This window comes from Pongo abelii, chromosome 9, assembly GCF_028885655.2.
Source record: "Pongo abelii isolate AG06213 chromosome 9, NHGRI_mPonAbe1-v2.0_pri, whole genome shotgun sequence".
Lineage (NCBI taxonomy): Eukaryota > Metazoa > Chordata > Mammalia > Primates > Hominidae > Pongo > Pongo abelii.
In genome coordinates this window covers 21,154,245-21,178,470 of record NC_071994.2, presented here as the reverse complement: position 1 = coordinate 21,178,470, position 24,226 = coordinate 21,154,245, and the positions used below count along the sequence as shown (strand labels likewise).

At 40.1% G+C, this 24,226-nt stretch overlaps 1 protein-coding gene across 50 annotated transcripts in view; it reads right to left on the bottom strand.

The window, feature by feature from the left end:
- PHF21A (PHD finger protein 21A) overlaps positions 1-24,226 on the bottom strand; it is a 190,750-nt gene that overhangs the window by 34,626 nt on the left and 131,898 nt on the right. For 29 of the 50 annotated variants that reach the window (XM_009246416.4, XM_054524426.2, XM_054524436.2 and 26 more), the window contains 3 exons: positions 12,528-12,734; positions 3,983-4,234; positions 2,681-2,770 (listed from right to left, as the gene is read on the bottom strand). In XM_009246416.4, the coding sequence (XP_009244691.1) occupies positions 2,681-2,770; positions 3,983-4,234; positions 12,528-12,734 (549 nt within the window). The remainder of the gene's footprint in view (positions 1-2,680; positions 2,771-3,982; positions 4,235-12,527; positions 12,735-24,226) is intronic. The other 21 variants (XM_054524412.2, XM_063728458.1, XM_054524433.2 and 18 more) reach the window with 3 other exon arrangements.

Below are 24,226 nucleotides of genomic sequence, written 5' to 3'. Positions count from 1 at the left end.
TACTAAAAATACAAAAATTAGCCAGGCATAGTGGCACACACTTGTAATCCCAGCTACTTGAGAGGCTGAGACATAAGGACTGCTTGAACCTGGGACGTGGAGGTTGCAGTGAGCTGAGATAGCGCCACTGCACTCCAGCTTGGGTGACAGAGTGAGACCCTGTTTAAAAAAAAAAAAAAAAAAATCCCTTATTGCTAAATCAAATCTGGATGGGCTTGAGGGGACCCCATGATTTGGGCTTCCCTAAGTGGGGTGACTCTCATAACTTGGGCACATCCATTGTGGGGACCTTGAAGCCATGCCTATGTAGTTTTTATAAGATACATTGGCTCCTGTGGGCATAAGGTTTCTATGCCAAGGTGGCTTTCCCACTGTCTTAGATAAGGAGCTTATTTCCTTACACCTGAGCTATCCTTGGACAGCTGTAGGGACTGCTGCATGGACTCACTGAAGACAAATGTCTGATGCTATCTTGCTCACAAGCTGTGGTTTCTGTCCTGTATCATTTCAAGTAGACTGGTGCCAAGTGTGGCCCATGAAAGTCTTGTCGGTATGAATGTCTGACTGAACTTAAAACGACCCTGTGGTGGGTGCTACTGACTAACAGTAAGAAATATTTTACTCTGTAATCAGCATGCACCTATAGACATGTATCCCTAAAAACAAAAACTTTCTGAAATAGAGAACACAGTATGTGCTATGTACTCTTAATTGTTCATATTCTATTCTATTCTATTCATTTTATTTAAACACTCTGGTTACAATCCACTAAATTGCTTTCACAACAAGTGGGTCATGATCCACTGTTTGAAAAACATGGGCTAAACCTTAGCTTCCTTACCCTAAAAAGAGTAACACCTATTTGCATAGGGTTGTTGTAACAATTAAAATGGATACTCCATGTAAAGTGCCTAGCATAGTACCTAGTATGTAGCAAGATTCTCTCAACATTGGTTATTACCATTATTGACAATGTCTTAACTGTTCTTCCTGCCCACAGTCTTGACCATCCCCAATTTATTCTCTGCACAGAGGCAAGAAGGAATTTTCTAAAACGTAAATCTGACCACATCAAGTGCTTGCTTGAAAATGCTTTAATGAAGAAGGCCTGCTGCTCCTAGGATAAGGCCCAGGTTCTTGCATAGCCTACAAGGTTCCACCAGCTCTGGCCCTAGTGGACTTCTCCAACCTCAACTCTAACTAACTCTAGCCTGCATGAGCCACATGGCCCTCTGTGCTCAGCCACAGCAAATCTCCTTTGGTTCTTTAAATTTAACGCATTTCTCCACCCTGGAACTACATACATGTTCTGTCCTCTGCCTGGGACATTTTTATTCTTCTTTCAAAGTTTTATCAGGCTAACTCAGCTAGGATTTTAGGTCAGACTGAATGTCAACTCATCAAAGAAAGCTTGAAGGAACCTTCTCTAATACTCTTAAAAATAGGCAGGTAGGCCAGGCGTGGTGGCTCAGGCCTGTAATCCCAGCACTTTGGGAGGCCGAGGCAGGTGGGCCAGGCGTGGTGGCTCAGGCCTGTAATCCCAGCACTTTGGGAGGCCGAGGCAGGTGGATCGCCCTGAGGTCAGGAGTTTGAGACAGGCCTGACCAACATGATAAAACCCCGTCTCTACTAAAAATACAAAAATTAGCCGGGCGTGGTGGCACATGCATGTAACCCCCAACTACTTGGAAGGCTGAGGAAGGAGAATCACTTGAACCCGGGGGGTGGTGGCTGCAGTGAGCCTAGATCGTGCCACTGCACTCCAGCCTGTGCGATGGGAGCGAGACTCCACTGCAAAAAAAAAAAAAAAAAAAATAGGCAGGTATCCCTCCCATGTGCTCTCAGACTACCCTCTGAGGTATTTATTAAGGTATTTATTAGGGATTTATCTGATAAACAAGTGAAATCATCTTATCTCATGTTAGCACTGCCCCATCCTCTCCCCAGAGGCTATTTGGAAATCATTTACACTACTGACCACAAAACTCCTTCTTCTCCCTTTGTCTGAAAACTAGGGCCTCAGATAGGAACTCTCAGCCTTTCTACCAAGGAAGTCAACACTCCTCAAGGTCCAGAATGGGGATATCTTGACATTTTGCATTGGCAATGGTAAAAGTTAGCCTAATTGCTGGAAGAACACTCTCAGGAGAATATGGTCATGCAGAGCTGCTCGGGCCTAGGGAGAAAGTCCTCTGTACAGACCCCTAGCCTAAGCCTTTAGAAGCAAGGCTTTGCCTTTAAGCATGATGCTCAAAACCATCATTTTCCAGGGCAGAACTGAAGAATGGTTTCTACTAGTTGGTTTAGCTGTTGTTTCCTTCCCTACTCTTTTTGGCATGCAAGAAAGAAATAAGAAGTGTTAATTGCATCTTTCCCCACTGCCAGGCAGACTTTGGCTAAATTCTTCTAGTAAGTTTAAGGTTTATAATGGTTTTAATTATTTTAAATTGAGAAAATGTTCCCTTTCCTTTACTTCCCCCTGTTACTGCCTTTGGTCATTGCTAATAAACCATGATGACAAAATAAGCTTCTTCATGGTACAGAAATCAACAGTCAGAATGTTTAGCTAAGCGGGATAGACAGCTGGGCTAACAAGCCCCATTACAGGCTACTTAGAAAGAGCCCATGAGGATTTTTGTCCCATCTAACCTATCATTGAGCTTGTCATTGGTTTACTCACCTGTGGAAGAAAGTTTGGACGTGGAGTGAGTCTAGGAGGGGGGATAAACTGTGGTACTTTGATGGGCTGAGGAGGTGTTGCCTGAACCTGCTAAAAAATGAGGAAGATAAATAAACCAGAGAGAACAATTACTCTTCAATATCAAAGCTAGTATTTTTAGCATCACTATTCTTTGGATCAGACAGTATTTTCTACAAGCTTTCATCGTAAGTTAATCATCTGAATTAACACTGCATTAGGAAACTTTTTAACTCTCCCACCTGCATGCTTTACCCTATAAAATGAACCAACCACACTTCTGTTTCCTCCTACACCTAATGGAGAACATAGCAGGCTCAGCAAATCTTAGACAATTTTCTCTGACACTCAAGAGTTTTTGCATTAATATATTTTAAAAGTCAAGACTGGATCCAAAGTAAAATCAAACTTGCTGCTTACCCAAATAGGCTTTTTCCTGATATAAGCTAACAGTGAATGGCTTTATTCCTATAGAAAATTTTCTCTCAGTATCTGCTTGAGTGACCTGGTTGCTTCTCTAAGGATTCCTGGGTAAGTGGTGAAGCTTCACTTTATTGCTCTTTAGTTTCACTCACCACTGGTATTATTCAAAAGGCACCAAGAGCTCCTAGGTGCCATTTTAAGGGAATTTTACATCAAAATTTAGATATATTTCTCCCAAGCTTCTGAGAATATCAGTTTTCTAAATGGCTCGATCCTAGAACTCTCATGAAAATTCTTGTTCAAGTACTTCCTCCTTAAGGGGATTTTTTTTTTTTTTTTTCCTGAACAAAACTTGGGCACTGACACGGTTAATTTGTGAGTTTCTTGAATATTTTTAAAGTGCCTCAACTAACTCCAGTACTTTCTGGGTACAATAAATTTAAAGAGATATTAACACTGAAAGAATTATCAGGGAGTTTTCACCAAGGCAGTAATACAGCACAAGAGAGTTTAAGCACTCAAGTTTCACAGGAAAACGCTGCAGAGAATGAAGGGAGAGGGAGAGATAAATGAAACAGTGCGTAAGTCTCTGTGAAGGAGACCTTCCCCCTAAAATCAAGTCATACTTTGACCTCAGATAATGCACTGAATTTGGTCCTTGGTTGTCAGAACGCTTTCTGTAGTGATTTGAGCAGATAGCAGAAATGCCATATTCCCTTGTCAGCCCCAAAGGGGAATTTGGTATGCCAGAAGAATGATGGAAACTGAGAAATCCAGCAGGAGCCTAGAAGGGATATACTATACTAATGCATATCCTAACCTTCTCATGTGATCACACATGAGGAGCAGCTGCTGGCTTACCAGAGTGACTGTGTTTTTTGCCACAATTTGGACAGCCTCTGCCCCAGGCCCAGTGACCTTACTAGACGTCTGGAGGTTGACTGGTGTGTTCTGCACATCAGTGCTGAGCACAGCCTTCTGACTGTTGATGGCGGTCACCATAGCAATGGTAGGTCTCTGGCCCACCACAGAGGCAGGCATGGTCGCAGTTGCTGCTTTCAAGACGAGAGGTAGTGTCTTTGTGGTAATCATAGAAGCTGTAGTTACAGTCTTCTAGGAGACAGGGAAAACAGATATTAGGACACTAAATCTAAACTAAATAATAAACTAAATCCCACTAAACAATATGCTGCTTAACCTTGGAAGAAAACAAAACAATAATTCTCATAATCAAGTTTCTCTGTAGAACAACATTTCTTTTGTGTACATACAGCACACTCCTTACTACAGAGAAAGGCAATCTCTAGTTTTCAAGAGTTCTCATATTGGTGTCACTTGTTAATGGGTAAGTTCATAGTAATAACTGCAGACTAATTCAGGCACGGGGTTTTCAACAACAAATGGGGTAGGTGTACAGATACAGAATGTGAGTATACTTAATTCTTTTAGTTTTTCTAATTCTTTGCTTGCTGTCAAGTAATTTAAACTTTGTACTAGTTGCAAATCAGTGAGGTACATATCATTTCTATCCTAACTGCTACACCCTCACCAATATGAAGAAAGCCACCATATAATTCTGGATATCTGTTTCCTGAGACACAAAGGCTGGGGTAAAAGGACAGTGTCTTTTTCTTTCTTTCTTTCTTTTTTTTTTTTTTTTTTTTTTTATGGTGTCACCCTGGAGAGAAGGAAGGGAAACTCACATAAGGATTAGCAAGTCGTCTCTCAGGTAGTTACCCTGGAGGCAATGAGTCCCAAGCACCAGATAATGAAACATATTAGCCAACGAGTATATAGTAAATACCAGTTCTTGATACCAAAGGGATATTATGAGTTACTACCTATAATCTTTTCTCTGGAGAACTACTGCAGAAGTGATCAAAGATGCAATGAAACATGACAAGGTGAAAACAAACATCTGAGTTTTAAAAGCCTGAGAGATCAGAAGATGAACTGAGGTGAGAGGACTTGACTGATGCTCCTTAAGTGCTATTGCAGCTTTGAAGCTGTACTTTTCTAGACTTTTTACTAGAATAATTAAAGGAATCCATTACAAAACAAACAAAAAAATATAAACAAACTCATTACATGGCCTAAACATCTGTCTGGAGATAGATCAACATTTCAGGAACATGAAAATTTATCTGGTCAAACTCATTGATTCTGATTTTGATACTACTCCACCTTTACTGTATATTTGCACTGTCTGATTTGGCAGCCACTAGCCACAAGTTGCTATTTAAAAGGAAATTAATTGGCCAGGCGCAGTGGCTCACACATGTAATCCCAGCACTTTGGGAAACTGAAGCAGGTGGATCACCTGAGGTCAGGAGTTCGAGACCAGCTTGGTCAACATGGCAAAAGCCTGTCTCTACTAAGAATATAAAAAGTAGACCAGGTGCAGTGGCTCATGCCTGTAATCCCAGCACTTTGGGAGGCCGATGCGGGCGGACAGCCTGAGGTCAGGAGTTCAAGACCAGCCTGGCCAACATGGCGAAAACCCATCTCTACTAAAAATACAAAAATCAGCCAGGCCTGGTGGCAGGCACCTGTAATCCCAGCTACTCGGGAGGTTGAGGCAAGAGAATTGCTTGAACCCGGGAGGCGGAGGTTGCAGTGAGCAGAGATCGTGCCACTGCACTCAGCCTGGCGAGAGAGAGCGAGTCTCCATCTCAAAAAGAAAAAAAAAAATTAGCCAGGTGTGGTGGCAGGCGCTTGTAATCCCAGCTACTCGGGAGGCTAAGGCAGGGGAATCACTTGAACCCGTGAGGCAGAGGCTGCAGTGAGCTGAGATCGCACCATTGTACCCCAGCTTGGGCGATAAGAGTGAGACTTCGTCTCAAAAAAAAAAAATAAATAAAAATAAAAGCTAAATTAATTAAATTTAATTAATTAAAACAAAAACAAAATTAAAACATCAGCTCCTCAGTTGCACTAGCCACATTTCAAATGTCAAAACTCACATGTGGTTAGTGGTGACCAAACTGGACAGTGGAGATAGACAGTATTTCCAACATCACAGAAAGTTCTATCACTGTGCAAGACCAGTGAAAAGTACCTCCATTCTCTCAGAAACACATCTGGACAACTTCCCTTATGAATTTCTATTTCAGTGTCTATGCTTTTCTACTTTGGGGTATTAAGTTGTTTGCTTCTAGGGAATTACTTATCTCTATTTTTCTGCCTTATGCGCATATACACATATTATCTAATCTTTTAAGATCATCATCCAAATCTTTGTTTCCTCTTCGCTAAGTGGCTTATTCTCTTTGCCATTGCCTCCTTAAATGTGAAATGAGAGTAAAGGGGGAACACTGATATTTATTTTGGAGTGCAGTGGATCATCTATCTTCGATCAGTGATGAAAACCAAATAAAAGCCAAATGCTATTTATTATTAGAAATGGTATATTAATAGTAGTATAACAGTAAGGACTGACTGCATTATCACCAATTTGTAGTAAGTATTTTTACTACAGTGTATTAGCCCTTGTTTTCCATTTAAAACATGTCGATTTAAAGAACTTCTGAAGTGGTGATCCAGTCACACCAGATGGCATTCAATCCAGTGCTACCGTGGATTGTGGGAGTAAAGCTCTACTCAGAACTCACTGACATGGATTTTAAAGACACACATGTTGTTACTGCTTTAAGAGAAGTCAACGTACTTTTGTTTCAAGTAAATCATCAATATTTTGCATAACTCTAAACTGATGATTCTACAAAATACTGACTAAAGCCTCAAACTCACCTGAATTATATACTTACCATTAACCCAACACTTTAAAAACACTGAAACCTAACAAGTTTGTTCACATCTTAGGTTAGCAGTTTTCTTTTATTTTACAACTATGGTTATGGCTGATTTCACTACATGATTTCTAGCATCTACATACCTGTTTGTCTAGTATACAGGCATAAGACCTAGTACTGTATGCTTCAGTGAAAACTTTTTGAAGAATATATTTACTATTTATTGACACCAAGACCCAGGTAGTGCTTAGATCTTTACCCCTGGTCTGGTGCTTCTTCTTTCCCAAGTATTAGGGAACACAAACCAAACTCCTGGGTTTAGATGACAAAAGGAATTTAGAACTTTGAAATCCAAGTCTAATGAAAATGTCTGAACTGTTCTGGAAGGAGGAAGAAGAGACAGAGAAGAAAGGTGTCCAACAACAAATTATTATTATTATTATTATTATTGTTTATTTATTTTTGAGACAGGGTCTCCATCTGTCACCCAGGCTAGAGCGCAGTGGCGCAATCACAGCTCACTGCAGCCTTTACCTCCTGGGCTCAAGTAATCCTCCCACCTCATTCTCCTGAGTACCTTGGACTAAAGGCAGATGCTACCACACCTGGCTAATTTTTTTTATTTTTAGTAGAGACGTGATCTTGCTATGTTGCCCAGGCTGGTCTAGAACTCCTGCCCTCACGTAATCCTCCTGCATTGGCCTCCCAAAGTGTTGGGATTATAGGCGTGAGCCACCACACCCAACCAAGAGATTTATTTATATGAAAGCTGTGATTTGTTTTTAGCTAGTTAACAGTGTCTAAGTATGATCACCTTTAAGAGAAGATAGCTGTTTCTCCACAGTTTCATGATGGGGTCCTTTATTCTGACAAAACCCAAATTGCATGAGCTAGAAGTTAATGCAGAAATACATGGCATGGCAAATACTGCCAATAGCAAAATCCTTTTTATTTATTTATTTATTTGCTAAGTCATTGTTGTCTGCCTGCCAAATATGAAGTATTGATTTAAAACAGATGGACTCAGGCTGGACACAGTGGGTCATGCCTATCATCCCAGCACTTTGGGAGGCTAAGGTGGGTGGATCACTTAAGCCTAGGAGTTTCAGACCAGCCTTGGCAACATAGTGAAACCCCGCCTCTACAAAAAATATAAAAATGAGTTGGGCATGGTAACACACACCTGTAGTCCCAACTACTTGAGAGGCTGAGGTGGAAGGATCACCTAAGCCTGGGAGGTCAAGGCTGAGGTGAGCCGTAATTGCACCATTGCACTCCAGCCTAGGTGATACAGTGAGACACTATCTCAAAGAAAACAAATAAAATAAAATAAAACAGATGAACTCCAATATACAAATCAGAATTTAAGGGATTATTACTATGGGATCTAACTAACCTCCACATCTATTTTATATTATTTTGCTGGTTTAATTTTGAATGCAGTCATGTTGTATACTCAAACAACCACAAATAGAACCCTTTCCCTTTTTTGTCTCCAAAGGTTTGTTTTCCATTTGGTTTTATTAACTGCTTTCTTCTTTACATTTGCATTATACCATTAAAAATTAGAGGGCTGTGAATATAGGTTGGAGAGTATACCTGTATTTAACTGTTCTATTCTTTTACTTTTTCTGTAGATTGGAAAACTTTTAAAATATACATATAAGCATGAGTTGACGTTAACTAAGTAAAGCAAACTGTTCCCATTCCCTCTCCCAAAAAGAATTCCTCATTGCTTCCTCTATGCCTTGGTATATGCCAATCACCTGACTTAGAATAAAAAACTTTCTCCTCTTAGCATCTCCTCCTGGCCCCCTGATTGCTACTTAATATTTAATTCTTTCTGAAGCTGTGTATTTAATATATGCCATATATAACCTCCCATTTATCCTTGCCCTCATACATTAAATATATATATTTAATATATGCCATATATAACCTCCCATTTGTCCTTGCCTTAGACTTCCCTATGACCGTTAAAAAACCCAGAAGTTTTGGCATGCTTTGGAGGGCTTGGCCTTATCTCCTCTCCATCGTTTCGTGGATCACACACTCCAACCACACCAGCCTACTTACGATTCCCAGGGCATGCATTTACTTTTTTGACTCCATCCTTTTGTTCATACTACTCTCTATACCTGTGAAGCTCTTTCCCCTTTGCTCTATCACTAAAATCCCATTCATTTGACAGGGCCCTGCTCAGATGCAACCCTCCTTGACAAGTACTTTCTAATCCCTCTAGTCAAAATTACTCTGTCCTCAAAATTTCTCTACATCTTAAATTTTTTAAATTCTTGAAAATAGAAACTCTCTGATTTGTGAATTTAGGTCTCCACATTACCTAGAACAGTGCTTGCATACAGTAAGAACTCCACAAATATTTACAGAATGAATAAAAATTATTAATAACGATATACCAGACTTTTGGCAGGGACCACTGCTCTTTGCATACCAGAATCCACCACACAGATTGGTAGTACCAATAAATAGGTTAGTAGTGCCAAGCGCAGTGGCTCATGTCTGTAATCCCAACACTGTGGGAGACCGAGGTGGGTGGAACACTCGAGCTCCGGAGTTTGAGACCAGCCTGGCAAACATGGTGAAACCCTGTTTCTACAAAAAATACAAAAATTAGCTGGGCATGGTGGCCTGTGCCTGTAGTCCCAGCTACCCAGGAGGCGGAGGTGGGAGGATGGCTTGGGGCAGGGGTTTCAGTGAGCTGAGATTGTGCCACTGCACTCCAGCCTGGGTGAAAGAGCCAGATCCTATCTCAAAAACAAACAAACAAACAAAAACCAAAAACCAGATTTGTAGTTTACCTGTAAACTCAAAAACCAAAAACTCAGAGGATCCTTTTGGTTTTTAACATTAAACATTTGCATTAAATAAAACAATATTTAAAAAAGGTTGGCAAAATCAATTAAATATATCAGGTGGGCTACCGGATGGAGAGGTGCTATACAACACTGTTTTGGAGGTAGCCCTGGGCCTCTTACCATCCACCATCCCAAAGCAACACAGACTACCAGGGAAGGGAAAAGCTATTATATTTTGGAAATGCTTCCTTTGAATTTTTTTTTTTTTTTTGAGATGGAGTCTTGCTCTGTTGCCCAGCGTGGAGTGCAGTGGTACGATCTCGGCTCACTGGAACCTCTGTTGCCTGGGTTCAAGTGATTCTCATGCCTCAGCCTCCTGAGGAGCTGGGATTACAGGTATATGTTACCACGGGTGGCTAATTTTTGTATTTTTAGTAGAGATGGAGTTTTGCCATGTTGGCCAGGCTGGTCTCAAACTCCTGACCTCAAGTGATCCACCCCACCTCGGCCTCTCAAAGTGTTGGGATTACTGTGTGCCACTGTGCCTAGCCTCCTTTGATTTTTATAACATAAAATGTTACTTGAACAGGATGTTTCCATGGGTTAAGACAGAAAACTCCTATGTAACAGGAAACAATGAATTCTACCACACTCCTTTCAGGTAAACATTTTTTGATCAACCTGTACTTTGGAAAGAGAACAACCTAACCCAATTCTGTTTAAAACTTAAAAATTATCCTCTAAACATTCTTTCAGAACTAATACAAGCGTTGGTAAGGAGATTTTTAAAGTCAGTTTTGAATGCCTAATTTCCAAATAGCCTTGGGGTGGTGATTAGGGTAAAAATTTATGTAGGCTGTCCTAGCTATCTGATTTACAACAGGGATTTTTCTTTTTCCTTCTTTGGTTTTACACAGTATTGGCATTGCTTTTTCTTTTTTTTTTTTGGTATTGAATGGCAGTACAGAAGAGTAGTTGAATGGACATATTTTTCAGCCAGAACATCCACGTTCAAATCTTAGCTCCACCACATACCACCCTCCATGATCTTAGGTAAATTATGTAACCTTTCTGTGCCTTAGTTTTCTCTTCTAAAAAACAGAGATGGTGGGCCAGTTGCGGTGGCTCACGCCTGTAATCCCAGCACTTTGGGAAGCCGAGGCGGGCAGACCACGAGGTCAGGAGTTCGAGACCAGCCTGGCCAATATGGTAAAACCCTGTCTCTACTAAAAATACAAAAATTAGCCGGGCATGGTGGCACGCGCCTGTAGTCCCAGCTACTCAGGAGGCTGAGGCAGAAGAACTGTTTGAACCCAAGAGGGCGGAGGTTGCAGTGAGCCGAGACTGCGCCCACTGTACTCCAGCCTGGGTGACACGGTGAGACTCTGTCTCAAAAAAACAACAACAAAAAAAACCAGAGATGGTAATAATAATAACTTCCTCTTAGGATTAGGGTGAGGAGTATGTCCATTATATAAAACACTTAGGAGACTGCCAGTATACAGTAACCTCTATTAAATGTTAACTTATCTTTAGTGTTCTTATAAAAAATTCATTCTTTACTTGCAAAATGTTGCACATGAACCAGTCCAATGTCCATAAACAGTGAACAGCCAACTGAACTATACTCTTTTTCTCTCTATATAAAGACACAGCAAAGACCTGGTGTTGGTTGTAAGAGGTATCCACGCTTAGGTTTCAGAGGATCCCAAAGTCCTTGAAGTGTGCAAAAATGAGTGTATTAAGTGTGAAAGTATATTCTTCTGGAGAGGGATCTATAGCTTTCAACAGAGTCATAAAGGGATCTGTGACCTTCAAGGATCCAAGTATCATTTGGAATATCATTTCCAAATACGCCCTTTTTGTGTATCTTGATTGCCTCACTATTCTTAAATTGTATGCTTGTTTAAATGCCCTTTTCGGTAAAAACATTTGCACAGCTACACCAAGTTAGAATTTTATTAAGCTCCCATTTCTTTAGTTTTGACCTGTAGCTTTCATTTCAGATTCCCATCAGTGTATTAGAGCAAATTCATTTTCTCATAAATATGGGCTTAAAAATGAGTGTTTCTATGAATAGTGCAAATATAGCACTCTTCTTTTTTTTTTTTTTGAGACGGAGTTTTGCTCTGTTGCCCAGGCTGGAGTGCAGTGGTGTGATCTCAGCCCACTGCAGCCTCTGCCTCCTGGGTTCAAGTGATTCTCCTGCCTCAGCCTGCCAAGTAGCTGGGATTACAGGCGCCTGCTACCAGGCCTGGCTAATTTTTTCGTATTTTTAGTAGAAATGAGGTTTCACCATGCTGGCCAGGCTGGTCTCAAACTCCTGACCTCAAGTGATCTGCCCACCTCAGCCTCCCAAAGTGCTGGGATTACAGGCATGAGCTACTGAGCCCAGCCATGGCACCCTTCCAAATGCTTCTTTCTATCTGGTCCCAAGAGCACTGATCCTGGAATAGCTCTATGCCTAGTTGCTAAGAATTCCAGAAGAGGTCAAGTCACAAACTTTTAGAACAAGTATAAATAAATACCTCCAAAAATTCAAAATAAGATTTTAATTCTGCTATAAAGCAGATAATTGATTTTTGTTATTGACTACCTTTCTCCCCTTCTTCAGACAGGTGGGAAATCATTTAATTTTTGCTTCTTAGTAATGTTATTTCCTTCTGCCAATGATTACAAGTGATACTTATCTGGGTTATACTGTAAAAAAGCAATCAAAATAACTTTTGTTTAGTTCTAGCTGAGCTTAGTATAGTCTGGGACAGGACACAGTTCTATATGACCAATAACAAATCAGTCTACAATCTGCAGCCTGCAATGTTCCATCTACACGTTTACCTGTGAAGCAGTCAGGTTGGGAGAGGCTGCAGCTGACTGCTGGGCATGGTGGTGGTGGTACTGCTGCTGTTGTTGTAGTTGCTGTAGTGGTTGCTGCTGTGCTGTTTGTAGTTTGTTTTCAGATTGTGGCAATGGCTGTATTTGGAACTTGTCCGGTTGTTCTTGCTTTACTATCAGGTTCTTCCGTAGCTGTTCAACTACTCTTTTCTACCAAATGAAGACAAAAAGAAATAAAATATATTAGAATACTGCTCTATCAGCTGCACAGAAATATGCTCTGACATCTTTCCTATAAATAGCTCCATCTAAAACTTATTACATCTAAATTTACACAGGTTCTACATATGAAGAGCTTAAAGAATTTAATATACATTATTGGTAATATGAAACTGATGGTGTAAGAAATGTTTTATATATAAAAGACAACTGAGGCACACAAATGAAAAATCTGAAGGAGATCACACAGCAGAGCTCAGATGTCCTATTATTAACTTAGCATGCTGAGAGCAGTATACAACGTAGCAGTAAAAAGCAGGACTCTGGAGCCATCCTACTTCAACTCCAATTTCAGTTTTGCTACTCACAGCTCTAAGATGTTGGGTAAGTTTATGAACCTACCTGTGCCTCACTGTCTAGCTCTTTAAAATGAGGTGGTTAACAGTACCCTTGAGGTTCTTATGAGCACCAAATGACTTGTTATATGGAAAGTACTCAGAACTGTGATTGGCACATTGTTGGTCATTATTATTATTATTAGAGATAGTGTCTCTCTATACTGCCCAGGTTGGAGTACAGTAGCTATTCATAGGTGTAGTCATAGTGCACGCACTACAGCCTTGAACTCCTGGCATCAAGCAATCTTCTCACTTCAGCATCCCAAGTAGCTGGAACTACAAGCACACACCACTGGGCCCAGCTTATTATTTTTTGCATATGATAACACAGATACTAGACACAGTAATTTTTATTAAGCAAACATCATGTGTCTGTCCCAGTTGAAAACATTAAACAGATTGTTAAACAAAGAAACCCTGATCCCAGCAATATGCCATATAAACAACAGACATTCTAAATTACTGAAATGTGTAACTCATGAGCAGGACTTCTTTGCTGGGACGGGTTCTGTGGAGGTACACACGTTTGTTTAGGCAGAGTAGGGATTTAACTGCGTGAAGTGAAAAATTAAAGTCAAAGTTCTTCAAACTTTCTAGGCCTTGCTCAAATTCAAGAGAAATGTGTTTCTGGATACCTTCATTATTATAATACATTTCAACAGCATGTAAGCCCCGTGAGTGCAGGGGCTTATTTGGTTCACAACTATACTCTGCACTTAGAACTATACTGCTGGCCTGGCACGGTGGCTCACGCCTGTAATCCCAGCACTTTAGGAGGCCAAGGTGGGTGGATCACTTGAGGTCAGGAGTTCGAGACCAGCCTGGCCAACATGGTGAAACCCCATCTCCACTAAAAATACAAAAGTTAGCCGAGCATGGTGGCACACACCTGTAATCCCAGCTACTCAGCAGGCTGAGGCAGGAGAATTGCTTGAACCTAGGAGGTGGAGGTTGCAGTTAGCCGAGATCATGCCATTGCACTCTGCACTCCAGCCTGGGCGACAGAGTGAAACTCTGTCTCAAAAAAAAAAAAAAACTATATTGCTGAGTAAATGTCCTTGTTCTCTTTACATGATGTGTAAAGTGGTGGGACCAAAGACCAACAAATGGCTCATAAAGCATATAATAACTATTTGGGGCCATATTTGGGCTCTTACTCTCCTGCCCTAATGGGAGGAAGAAGGTATAAGCAGCATTCCTCTCATATCTCATACACTTTCAAGTTAGTTCATTAGCGGAGGTGTGCTATTTCTGATAAAAATAGATTGTGATTTTCTAATATAGATTATGAATGAAGAAAAAGAAGTGAACGAAGAGCTTTAGTTAGATGAAACCATAAGAGCCAGGTTAATTCTCAAATGCCTGCTTATGGCTCTAACCAACTTCATCCCCCATATTCTCTAAAGAATCCAAATCTGTGGATTACTCGTTTAACATATTTGAACATTACAATATGTATAAAATGAATTTCTAAAATCTTTAAGTAAAAAAAAAAATGTTTTCTTGAGGGTTGTTTTATTTTTTTTATTTTTTATTTTTTATTTTTTTTTTTGATTTTTTTGAAACAGGGTCTGGCTGTCACCCAGGCTGGAGTGCGGCGGCACAATCTTGGCTCATTGCCACTTCCGCGTCCCAGCCTCAAGCGATCCTCTCACCTCAGCCTACCGAGTAGCTGGGACTACAAGAGCGTGCTACCATGCCCAGCTAATTTTTTTATTTTTTGTAGAGATGGGGTTTCGCCATGTTGCCCAGGCTGGTCTGAAACTCCTGAGCTCATGCAATCTGCCCACCTTGGCCTCCCAAAGTGCTGGGATTATAGGCATGAGCCACCACGCCCGGCCGAGAGGTTTTTAGAAAAATATTTTTATTATTGATTCTTTTCAGACAACTAAAATATCATATAAAGGCCAATTTTGGGGGAAAAAAATTCTGCTATGCATTATATTCTGTTAGCACTGCCTCTCTGAGTAAATATTTTTTTAAAATGATGCAGAGTTTAAAGTCTTTGCAGAAACTATCTGCAGAATAATAAAAATGCAAATTAATAAAATATCAAATGCTTATAAAATTAACTTTCAAGTCTTCAAAATTCTATTTCTCTAATATAAAAGGCAGAATAATTAAACTGCTGTAGTTTAGGAGAAGGCGAAGTAATAGCAGTGGTGCTGCAGATAATGTTGAGAATCTCATGTAAATTTTATTACTTGGTGACTGCTAGAACATTTAGACATTTAAAAATTAAATAATTATTTAGAGTTGCTTTCAGTCCTCCTCCCCATCAGACATCAAACATATTAACGAACTAGCTAACGTGCAGCACCAGCAGCCAGAGAAAGGAACCCTAAGAGCTCTTACAAAACAAAAACAACGAAAAACCCAAAACAGATCAAATCAGAAGAAGGAGATAAATCAGGAGGAAATAATACAACATAAACATGACACCTGCCAAAAAATAAACTTTGGACAAAAACAGCACCGGAAACTAATTACTATACCAGTCACAAAAGGAAAGGGTGTTTTTTTTCTCCTCTACAGCCATCCTTAGGAAACACAATGTGCTCTCCTACTCACTGCCTAGCTAAAGTACACTAGAAGCAAGAAACAAAGCCCAGAACCCATTTCCAGTGTCATGTACAACAGAAGGGAACAGGAGGGAAAGCAGGAGCAAGGGATGCGGGCTAGAGTACTACTCTTCAGCCATATGGCTAGAGCAAGGTGACGACCAATCAGAACCAGAATCAGGAGTGTGGGAGTCAAGTGAGTCACACTGCGTTCACAACCGCTCCTCCCCCAGGACCGGAAACAAAGCCGTGGAAGCTTGGGGTGGGGGCTGGTGGGGGGACATGATCAAAATACTTGCAAACTTACATCAGTCCTTGAGAGGAGGGAAAAAAAAAAGGAAAACGAAAGAGAGCTCTGCATTACAGGTCAGATCATATGAGCTGGGTAAAGCTTTCTTTAAGAGATAGCGTTGGTATGTCAGACTGCCACTCAGAAATGAATTGTCCCTTATTCCTTGCTGTGTTCACCAGATTAGAATACTGCGTGTGTGGTTACACATATCTGTTGCTACCTGTGAAAAAAAAATTTTTTTAATCAAGATTTGGAGGAAGCACTGATGCCCTCTGTCACTTAAATATAGATGACTGCACTTAGAAACCAGTAACTGAAAGCCAGGTGAGCTCTGCAGCAGAGGTGCTCCTTAGGTGTGGAGGCCCTGCAGGCTCTTCCAAGGACTGGGCGTAAAGGAGAGTTGCTGTGCATATTAGCTGGCTTTTCTAAGTCTCACAGTCCAGTCTCGTTCTAGTTCAGTCTTGCAGCTCTGGCAAACACAGCACTCAAATGACTTCAGAGGGACCCCGGATTTAGGTCAGTACCACTTCTGGGTGGCAGCAAGAGAATACGGTGAAAATATCTCAAAAATCCTAGCTGTGCGGTATCATCCAAGGTTCTCACTGCCCCCTATACAAAGGATATCCTCTCATCTCCACAGGAGATGAGCCTATATTTTTATTACTATGTGTTTTCAACGAAGAAGTCATGACTGCTGCTGGTCACTGACAAAGGTTATACTGGCATAAATGATTTGATATTTTCAAAGGTATTCACATATAATGGAGATCTTTAAATGTAGCTAACTATATTGGAACATTATCCTGAAGCTTTGAGAAAGGGCTAAATTTCACAAACTCGCCATTCATCATTCACTGATAAGTTAATGAGAGTTAAAAGAGCGGGAAAAAATCAGGGAAATGAAAAAAGAAAGCTGGAAAGAACAAAGGCGGAAGGGAGAGAGGGAGAAAAAATTAATAACTTATCATTTTTTCTTCTTAATATATTTCTATAAACAATAAGCCAACATGCCAGGCCTCCAGAACTGCTAGTACCGCCCCCTTCAATCCATCTGTCAAGAACTGCTCCATAAACCCAGCATGTAACACGGAGCCTTAGATTCCCTTGACATTCGCATCACTGGGTTTCATCAGGGCTTGTTCAGGCAGAAGAGTTCACAGAGCCTCTGACACTTCAAGTCACAGTTTCCAAGACAGGTAGTCACGGTGATCAATATTGTGACATTCAGCGATACTATCAACGTGTTCACATGACAGCAAGACAGGTCCTGAAGAAAAATACGGAATTTTATAGGTCTAATACAACAGAAAATCAGGTTCGTTTTTCCACCGTTTAAGTCAATCGTTCCATGTTCCATGGCTTTTGTCAACAGAGAAGGGAGACGGAGAGATGGAAGGACTGCCCCCACCCCTCCAATCAACCCACCAGTTTATTCCTATCAAAAATTGTTCCCACAAATTTTAGAAAGCTTCTCTCAAAAGAAACTCCAAGACCCTGCCCTCCACAACTGGATGTCGGTGCTTCAAGTCTCTGCTTTTTCACACATTCAGTCACTCAACTGGTTTGTGCTCTACATGGCAGTATCTGTTGCGTATCAATTATTAGAGGGCCACACCCACTCAAGACATCTTCTTACACAGTATTGCCTTAAAGATGCATCCTTTTATTTCTTCCATGAATCAACATGCAATCTAAAAATACAACCTTCACTCTTTATACCAGAGGCTGATAGAGACTTGTAACTTTTCACAAATCCAGAAAGTTATCAAATCTTCCTTAAAATCTTTCTAGGTCTTTAGACGCACCAATTGCTCAAAATGAAACCAAGGATACTAAATTTTACGCGTATGGAAAAACTAACCTGGAGAAATGTTTATTTGTTGATGAGATCAGAACTTACTTAAAGAGAAAAAAAAGACTTTCTACTGTCTAACTAAAACTCAGCCACTGCATTGATAGTCACACCAATATTCATCAACGCTGAGGACGCAGGAAGGAGATAGGGCAGTTTTCAGAATGTGCCACAAAATTATCCTCTAAAGAAGAGGGGATGTGTTACTGTGGTAACATTAGAGACAAAATTACAATCTAGAGTAAAAGGTATGTATTGTTTAATGGAAACAGAAACTAAGTGAAGATTTCACCATTTTATGAACAAAAACACAGAATGCCATTTTATGGACAAACACACAGAAGAGAAACTCAAGATAAACTCCTTCCTTAATGCAAGTAAAATTCAATAAGAGAATCTGCACTGGAGTTATTGGAGAGGACAGTCTAGGGGAGACGAAGGATAGAATTCTGACAGAGGAAGACGGGGAGAAATACTGGTGGCAGAAGCTATAAAAATATACTTAGCTAAAACAATTGCACTTTCTTCATTTTGTAAGATACTAGAAAGTTTTCCCCAGACTCTCTGAGATTCACAAAGAATTAGACAAATAGTTTCTTTCCCTTTTTAACCTCTTTCAAAAAGTACATATCCTTTTAAAATACCACCTGTTTGACAGAAACAGCATCTACAACCTCATCTTACACAGTGAACTAGACACAATGTTTACAAAAGAAGGTCTCTTTCCTGGTTTTGAGATTTGGGGACGTAATTATTTTATAGTTCTCAAGTTGTCATGGGATTTATATAGTACAAATAAGCAAATTAACAACAGCAGCAGTTGTAATTATCAGAGATTTTTTTCAGTAAAGTTTAAAATTCTCTGCATGGATGTGTAACAGATGGCAAAGAATGCATATATCATGGTATTGATTAGACTTCAGCTTACTCTCTTAATTAAAAAATATTCTTTGGGGTTTATTCTTCCTTCAAAACACACACACACACACACACACACACACACACACACACACACGTATTTACATCAATGGATTTTACATCCCATCTCCACAGGAGATGAGACACTTTATTAATATCATTAGGATTTACAGTCCATCTCTGTAAAAATTTAGACTTTAGACCTTTTATTTGCTAGCCTGATTGAAATGCAGTTTTCTTATTTAATTCCTTCATGCTTTAATAGGTAAACTCAACCTCATCTTCCCCCTAACTTGATATGTATGACTATAAAAGACTAATATTGATATAGTCAGACTTTGCCTAAATTTAGGGACCCTTCTAAAAACCTGGGACTGCCTTTAATTTGTGTCAAACAAGAAAGAGTGTGGCTGTTGTACTCAATAGAGATGTGACCCCTAGAGAATTACAGATTCTAATATGTAACATACAACGACGCTGTGGCAAAACAGTATAAACACATAAACTACAATCGAACAATGCATACTAGGAATGGTAGTTGTAATATATTTATGTGTGATACAAGACCTAAAAGTCCAGATGGCTTATATTCAAGTTTTCTACATTTCTTTGAAGCACTAAACTATACTGTCCTCCCTCCTTCAGAAAAGTATTGGGAATCAAATTAATTAATGGTGGAGAATGCTTAGGAAACTGTCAGGGGCAATGTGAAAAAAAGGGATAGTAACCAATGAATAACACAATTTGTCTAGTATGAATTTTTAACTCAGAGCAACAGCTAATTAAATGTGACTTTTATTTCCAATGTCAATTATATTTCAATCACTTGATTTTTAACATCTAATCATTTTAATGCTAGTTCAATCTATGTTTGGCTATTTTTTTTTTTTTAATGAGAACTGCCAAAAAGAAAGTACAATATCAAAGCGAATGCTACCTGTTGCCTTTTAATCTCAGAAATCAAATGTATTAGGGTATATATCCCTGTGGAAATCTAGGTACATCCCAGATTTCTTATACCTCTATGGCGGTTCAGGGCCATAATTATGAATGTATAAAATAGATGCCCAATTTAAATGTAACATGGGCCAAGCACAGCGGCTCATGCCTGTAGTCCCAGCTACTTGGGAGGCTGAGACAGGAGAATCCCTTAAGCCCAGGAGTTTGAAGCTTCAGTGAGCTATAATCATGCCACTACACTCCAGCCTGGGCAACAGAGCAAGACTGTATCATAAATAAATTGTATGTATGTATGTATGTATGTATGTATGTATGTATGTAACCCGACCCATCAAAGATCCTAGACACAGTAATGAGGACTATGGGAAAAAAAATGTAAGAACCATTTATAATCTGCACAATTTAGCTGTTTGTTACCATAAAAAAGCACCTGAGGCCGGGTGTGGTGGCTCACGCCTGTAATCCTGGCACTTTGGGAGGCCGAGGCGGGCGAATCATGAGGTCAGGAGTTCGAGACCAGCCTGGCAAACATGGTGAAACTCCGTCTCTACTAAAAATACAAAATATTAGCTGGGCGTAGTGGTGGGCGCCTATAATCCCAGCTACTCGGGAGGCTGAGGCAGAAGAATTGCTTTAACCCAGGAGGCGGAAGTTGCAGTGAGCCAAGATCGCGCCACTGTACTCCAGCCTGGGTGACAGAGCAAGACCCCATCTCAAAAAAAAAAAGCACCTGAATCATTGTGTTTGTACCACAATAAGATATATCATAGAGGCTATTAATTTGTAACTTAAGCTCCAATAGAGCAAAACGTCTGCCCCTCTGTAACTGTCTGTTTACAGAACACCACTGCACATACCATCAGCTTGTCATTCATCATTACATGGCTATATCCCACAACCTAAAGGCAGCACTGCTTTGTTAATATCAGAATTGTCTTGGACACTACAGAAATTCTCCCATTCCTCCGCACTGTAGCTGCTGTGGTTTTCCTCACAAAAGAATGCTGACTGGAGATGGCTGCACAGTAGCTGTCCCTGACAAGTTGGATATGAAAATACAATTTAAGTACAGTGATAATGCTAAATTGGAGGAGGGGAAAGGAGGAACAAAACCAAAGCCCCTATCATTTTATGGAACACTGCTCAGACAAAACAAATTGTTTTACCTACTCCAAGCCCTAGGTACCATTTGAGATAATGTAGGAAGTCACATTTTCACAGAAACACAAGACAGAATCAGATGCTAGAAGAGGTAAATATAACAGATTATTTAACCAAATTCCATGCAGAATACATCCACTAAGAAATAGATCCATTATTTTCAAAGATGAGGATACCTTTTAAGAATCCTCAATTCTGTAAGTTTTCTTAAAAGACAGAAAAAGACAATAATATTAGAAAAATATATTGTAGCAGGCAGTATATATCATGTAGAAAATATTATATGATGAAATGTAATATTTGCCTTACATTTAAACAAAAGTAACGCTTGTAAATAACTAAACACTGGCATTTTTAATTAGGAAGTATTTTAACAAAAGTACATTCTTAATATCACATTCTTGATGCTTAAAATCATAATTTTAAAAATCATCTACAGTAATAGCACAGACACACAAATTTTAAAAGATTCTAAAGCTGCTAGGCCAGGCGTGGTGGCTCCCCCCTGTAATCCCAGCACTTTGGGAGGCTGAGGTTGGAAGACCACCTGAGACCAGGAGTTCAAGACCAGCCTGGCCAACATGGCAAAAATCCCGTCTCTACAGAAAATACAAAAATTAGCCAGGCATAGTGGTGGCACAGTTGTAGTCCCAGCTACTTGGGAAGCTGAGGCATGAGAACTGCTTGAACTCAGGAGGTGGAGGTTACAGTGAGCCACGATCCTGCCTTTGTACTTCAGCCTGGGCGACAGAGCGAGACTCTGTCTTTAAAAAAAGAAAGAAAAGATTCTAAAGCTGCTAAATGCTACCCTCTTAATTTCACAAAGTATTCCTAATTTCAGTAGTTAAATTTACCACCAAATATTTGTTACAATCACTTAAAGAAAAAAATGAACAATGTTACAAATTTACTTTCTGACAAGACCCCCTCATCAAACAACAGGGAGGGTGCAAGTTCCTCACAAGTGTAGCCTGCCAAAATGATGACTGATTAACTTCATGGGATTGGCTCTTCCAAGACATGTGACAAAGGATAATTTGCACTTCTCTGTATTTATCTGAGTTTACTTCATCAGAGACACAAGAAAGAAACCTGAACTCATCTTTCAGAATTTCAGAACACATTTGCTTTTGTTTGTTTTAAATCATTAGTACTAGAAATCTTATTAAAGAGAGAGGTTCAGCATTGTAGAAGAAAAGCATGAACGATCTCTTAATGAATAAAACGAATTTGGTTAAAAATTTAGCTGCGGTGGGCCAGGCGCGGAGGCTCACGCCTATAATCCCAGCACTTTGGGAGGCCGAAGCGGGCAGATCATGAGGTCAGGAGATCAAGACCAACCTGGCTAACACGGTGAAACCCCATCTCTACTAAAAAAAAAAAAAAAAAAAAAAATACAAAAAATTAGCCAGGCGTGATGTCACACGCCTGTAGTTCCAGCTACTCGGAAGGCTGAGGCAGGAGCATCTCTTGGACCCAGGAGGTGGAGGCTGCAGTTAGCCGATATCGCGCCACTGCACTCCAGCCTGGGTGACAGAGTGAAACTCTGTCTCAAAATAAATAAATAAATAAATAAAAATAAAAAAATAAAAAATTTAGCTGGGCACAGTGGCTCATGCCTATAATTCCAGCACTTTGGGAAGCCAATGCAGGAGGATTGCTTGGGCCCAGGAGTTCGAGACCAGCCTGGGCAACAAAGTGAGACCCTGTCTCTACAAAAAATATAAAAATTAGCCAGGCATGGTGGCATACACTGGCAGTACCAGCTACTCAGGAGGCTGAGGCTGGCTTGAGCCCAGGAGGTTGAGGCTGCAGTGAGCCATGATCGTGCCACTGAACTTCAGCCTGGGCAACAGAGTGAGACCCTGACTCAAAAAATAAATAAATAAAATTAAAAGAAAAAGAATTTTTTAAATCTTAAGCCTGAAGAAAAACATTTTTCACAGGTGATGAAAATTACAAAATCTAATCCACAAATTTCTACACAAATATTTACAGTCTTCACACCTGAACATACACATGTATGCACCCACTAACACAAACATACACACACCCCTCTCACATTTTAGAAAGGATGGAATGGCCACAGTAAAAATCATTTATAGCATTTTCATCTTCCTTTTTTTTTTTTTTTTTTTTTTCCCAGACAGGATCTCACTCTGTCGTCCAGGCTGGAGTGCAGTGGCAAGATCTGGGCTCACTGCAGCCTTGACTTCCTGGCCTCAAGTGATCCTCCCACCTCAGCTCCCCAAGGAGCTAGGACTACACGAATGCACCACCACGCCTGGCTAATTTTTTGTATTTTTAGTAGAGACATGGTTTTGCCATGTTGCCTAGGCTGGTCTCAAACTCCTGGACTCAAGCGATTCCACCGGCCTCAGCCTCCCAAAGTGCTGGGATTACAGGTGTGTGCCACTGCACCTAGCCCATTTTCATTTTCTTCCAGTATACTGCTAAGTACTGAAGCTGTGGTTCATGCTTTTACTATATTGTTCTCCAGTTTCTACATACAGCAAAAGTATTGACATGCAGGGTCAAAAGAGGACACTACAATGAACATAAAGTCAGTCCCTTGATTTGTTTTTTTTTTAAAGACGACTTTATTTTTAGAGCAGTTTTAGGTTCAGAACAAAACTGAACAGAAAGTAGAGTTCCCACAAACTCCTGGCCTCCCCACCCCACATCTCCCCACTATCAACAAGCTACACATAGCAGAACATTTGTTACAATCGAACCTACACTGACACCTCAATACTGTTGAAGTCCACGGTTTAAACTAGTGTTCACTCCTGATGCTGTACATTCCATAGATTTAGACAAACATATAATGACACACAGCCACCATTATACTATCACACAGAATAGTTTCACTGCCCTGAAATTCCTCCATGCCTGTCTACTCAGCACAACCTTCCCTCACCCCCTGGCAACCATTGGCAACCACTCCTCTTTTTACTGCCTCTATAGTTCTACCCTTTCCAGAATGTTATAGAGTTGGAATCATACAGTATGCAGCCTTTCCAAATTGGTTTCTTTCACTCAGTAATAAGCATGTAAGGTTCTTCTATGTTTTTCATGGTTTGATAGTTCATTTCTTTTTAGCTCTGAATAATATATTGCATTGTCTGAATGTATCACAGTAGTATCTTGATTTTTTCCATATGGTCTAATGTAGTAGCTGGTGAATTCTATAACTGTTACATAAAAACAAAGTAATAATATCAGATGGATATTACTTGCCAGGTAGAACAACGAGGCTCTGAGTAAGTAAGTGACTAAACCTAGGTCACAAATCAGGGATAGAGTCAGACTTAAAGAGTTCCAACTCCTGATAACTAATC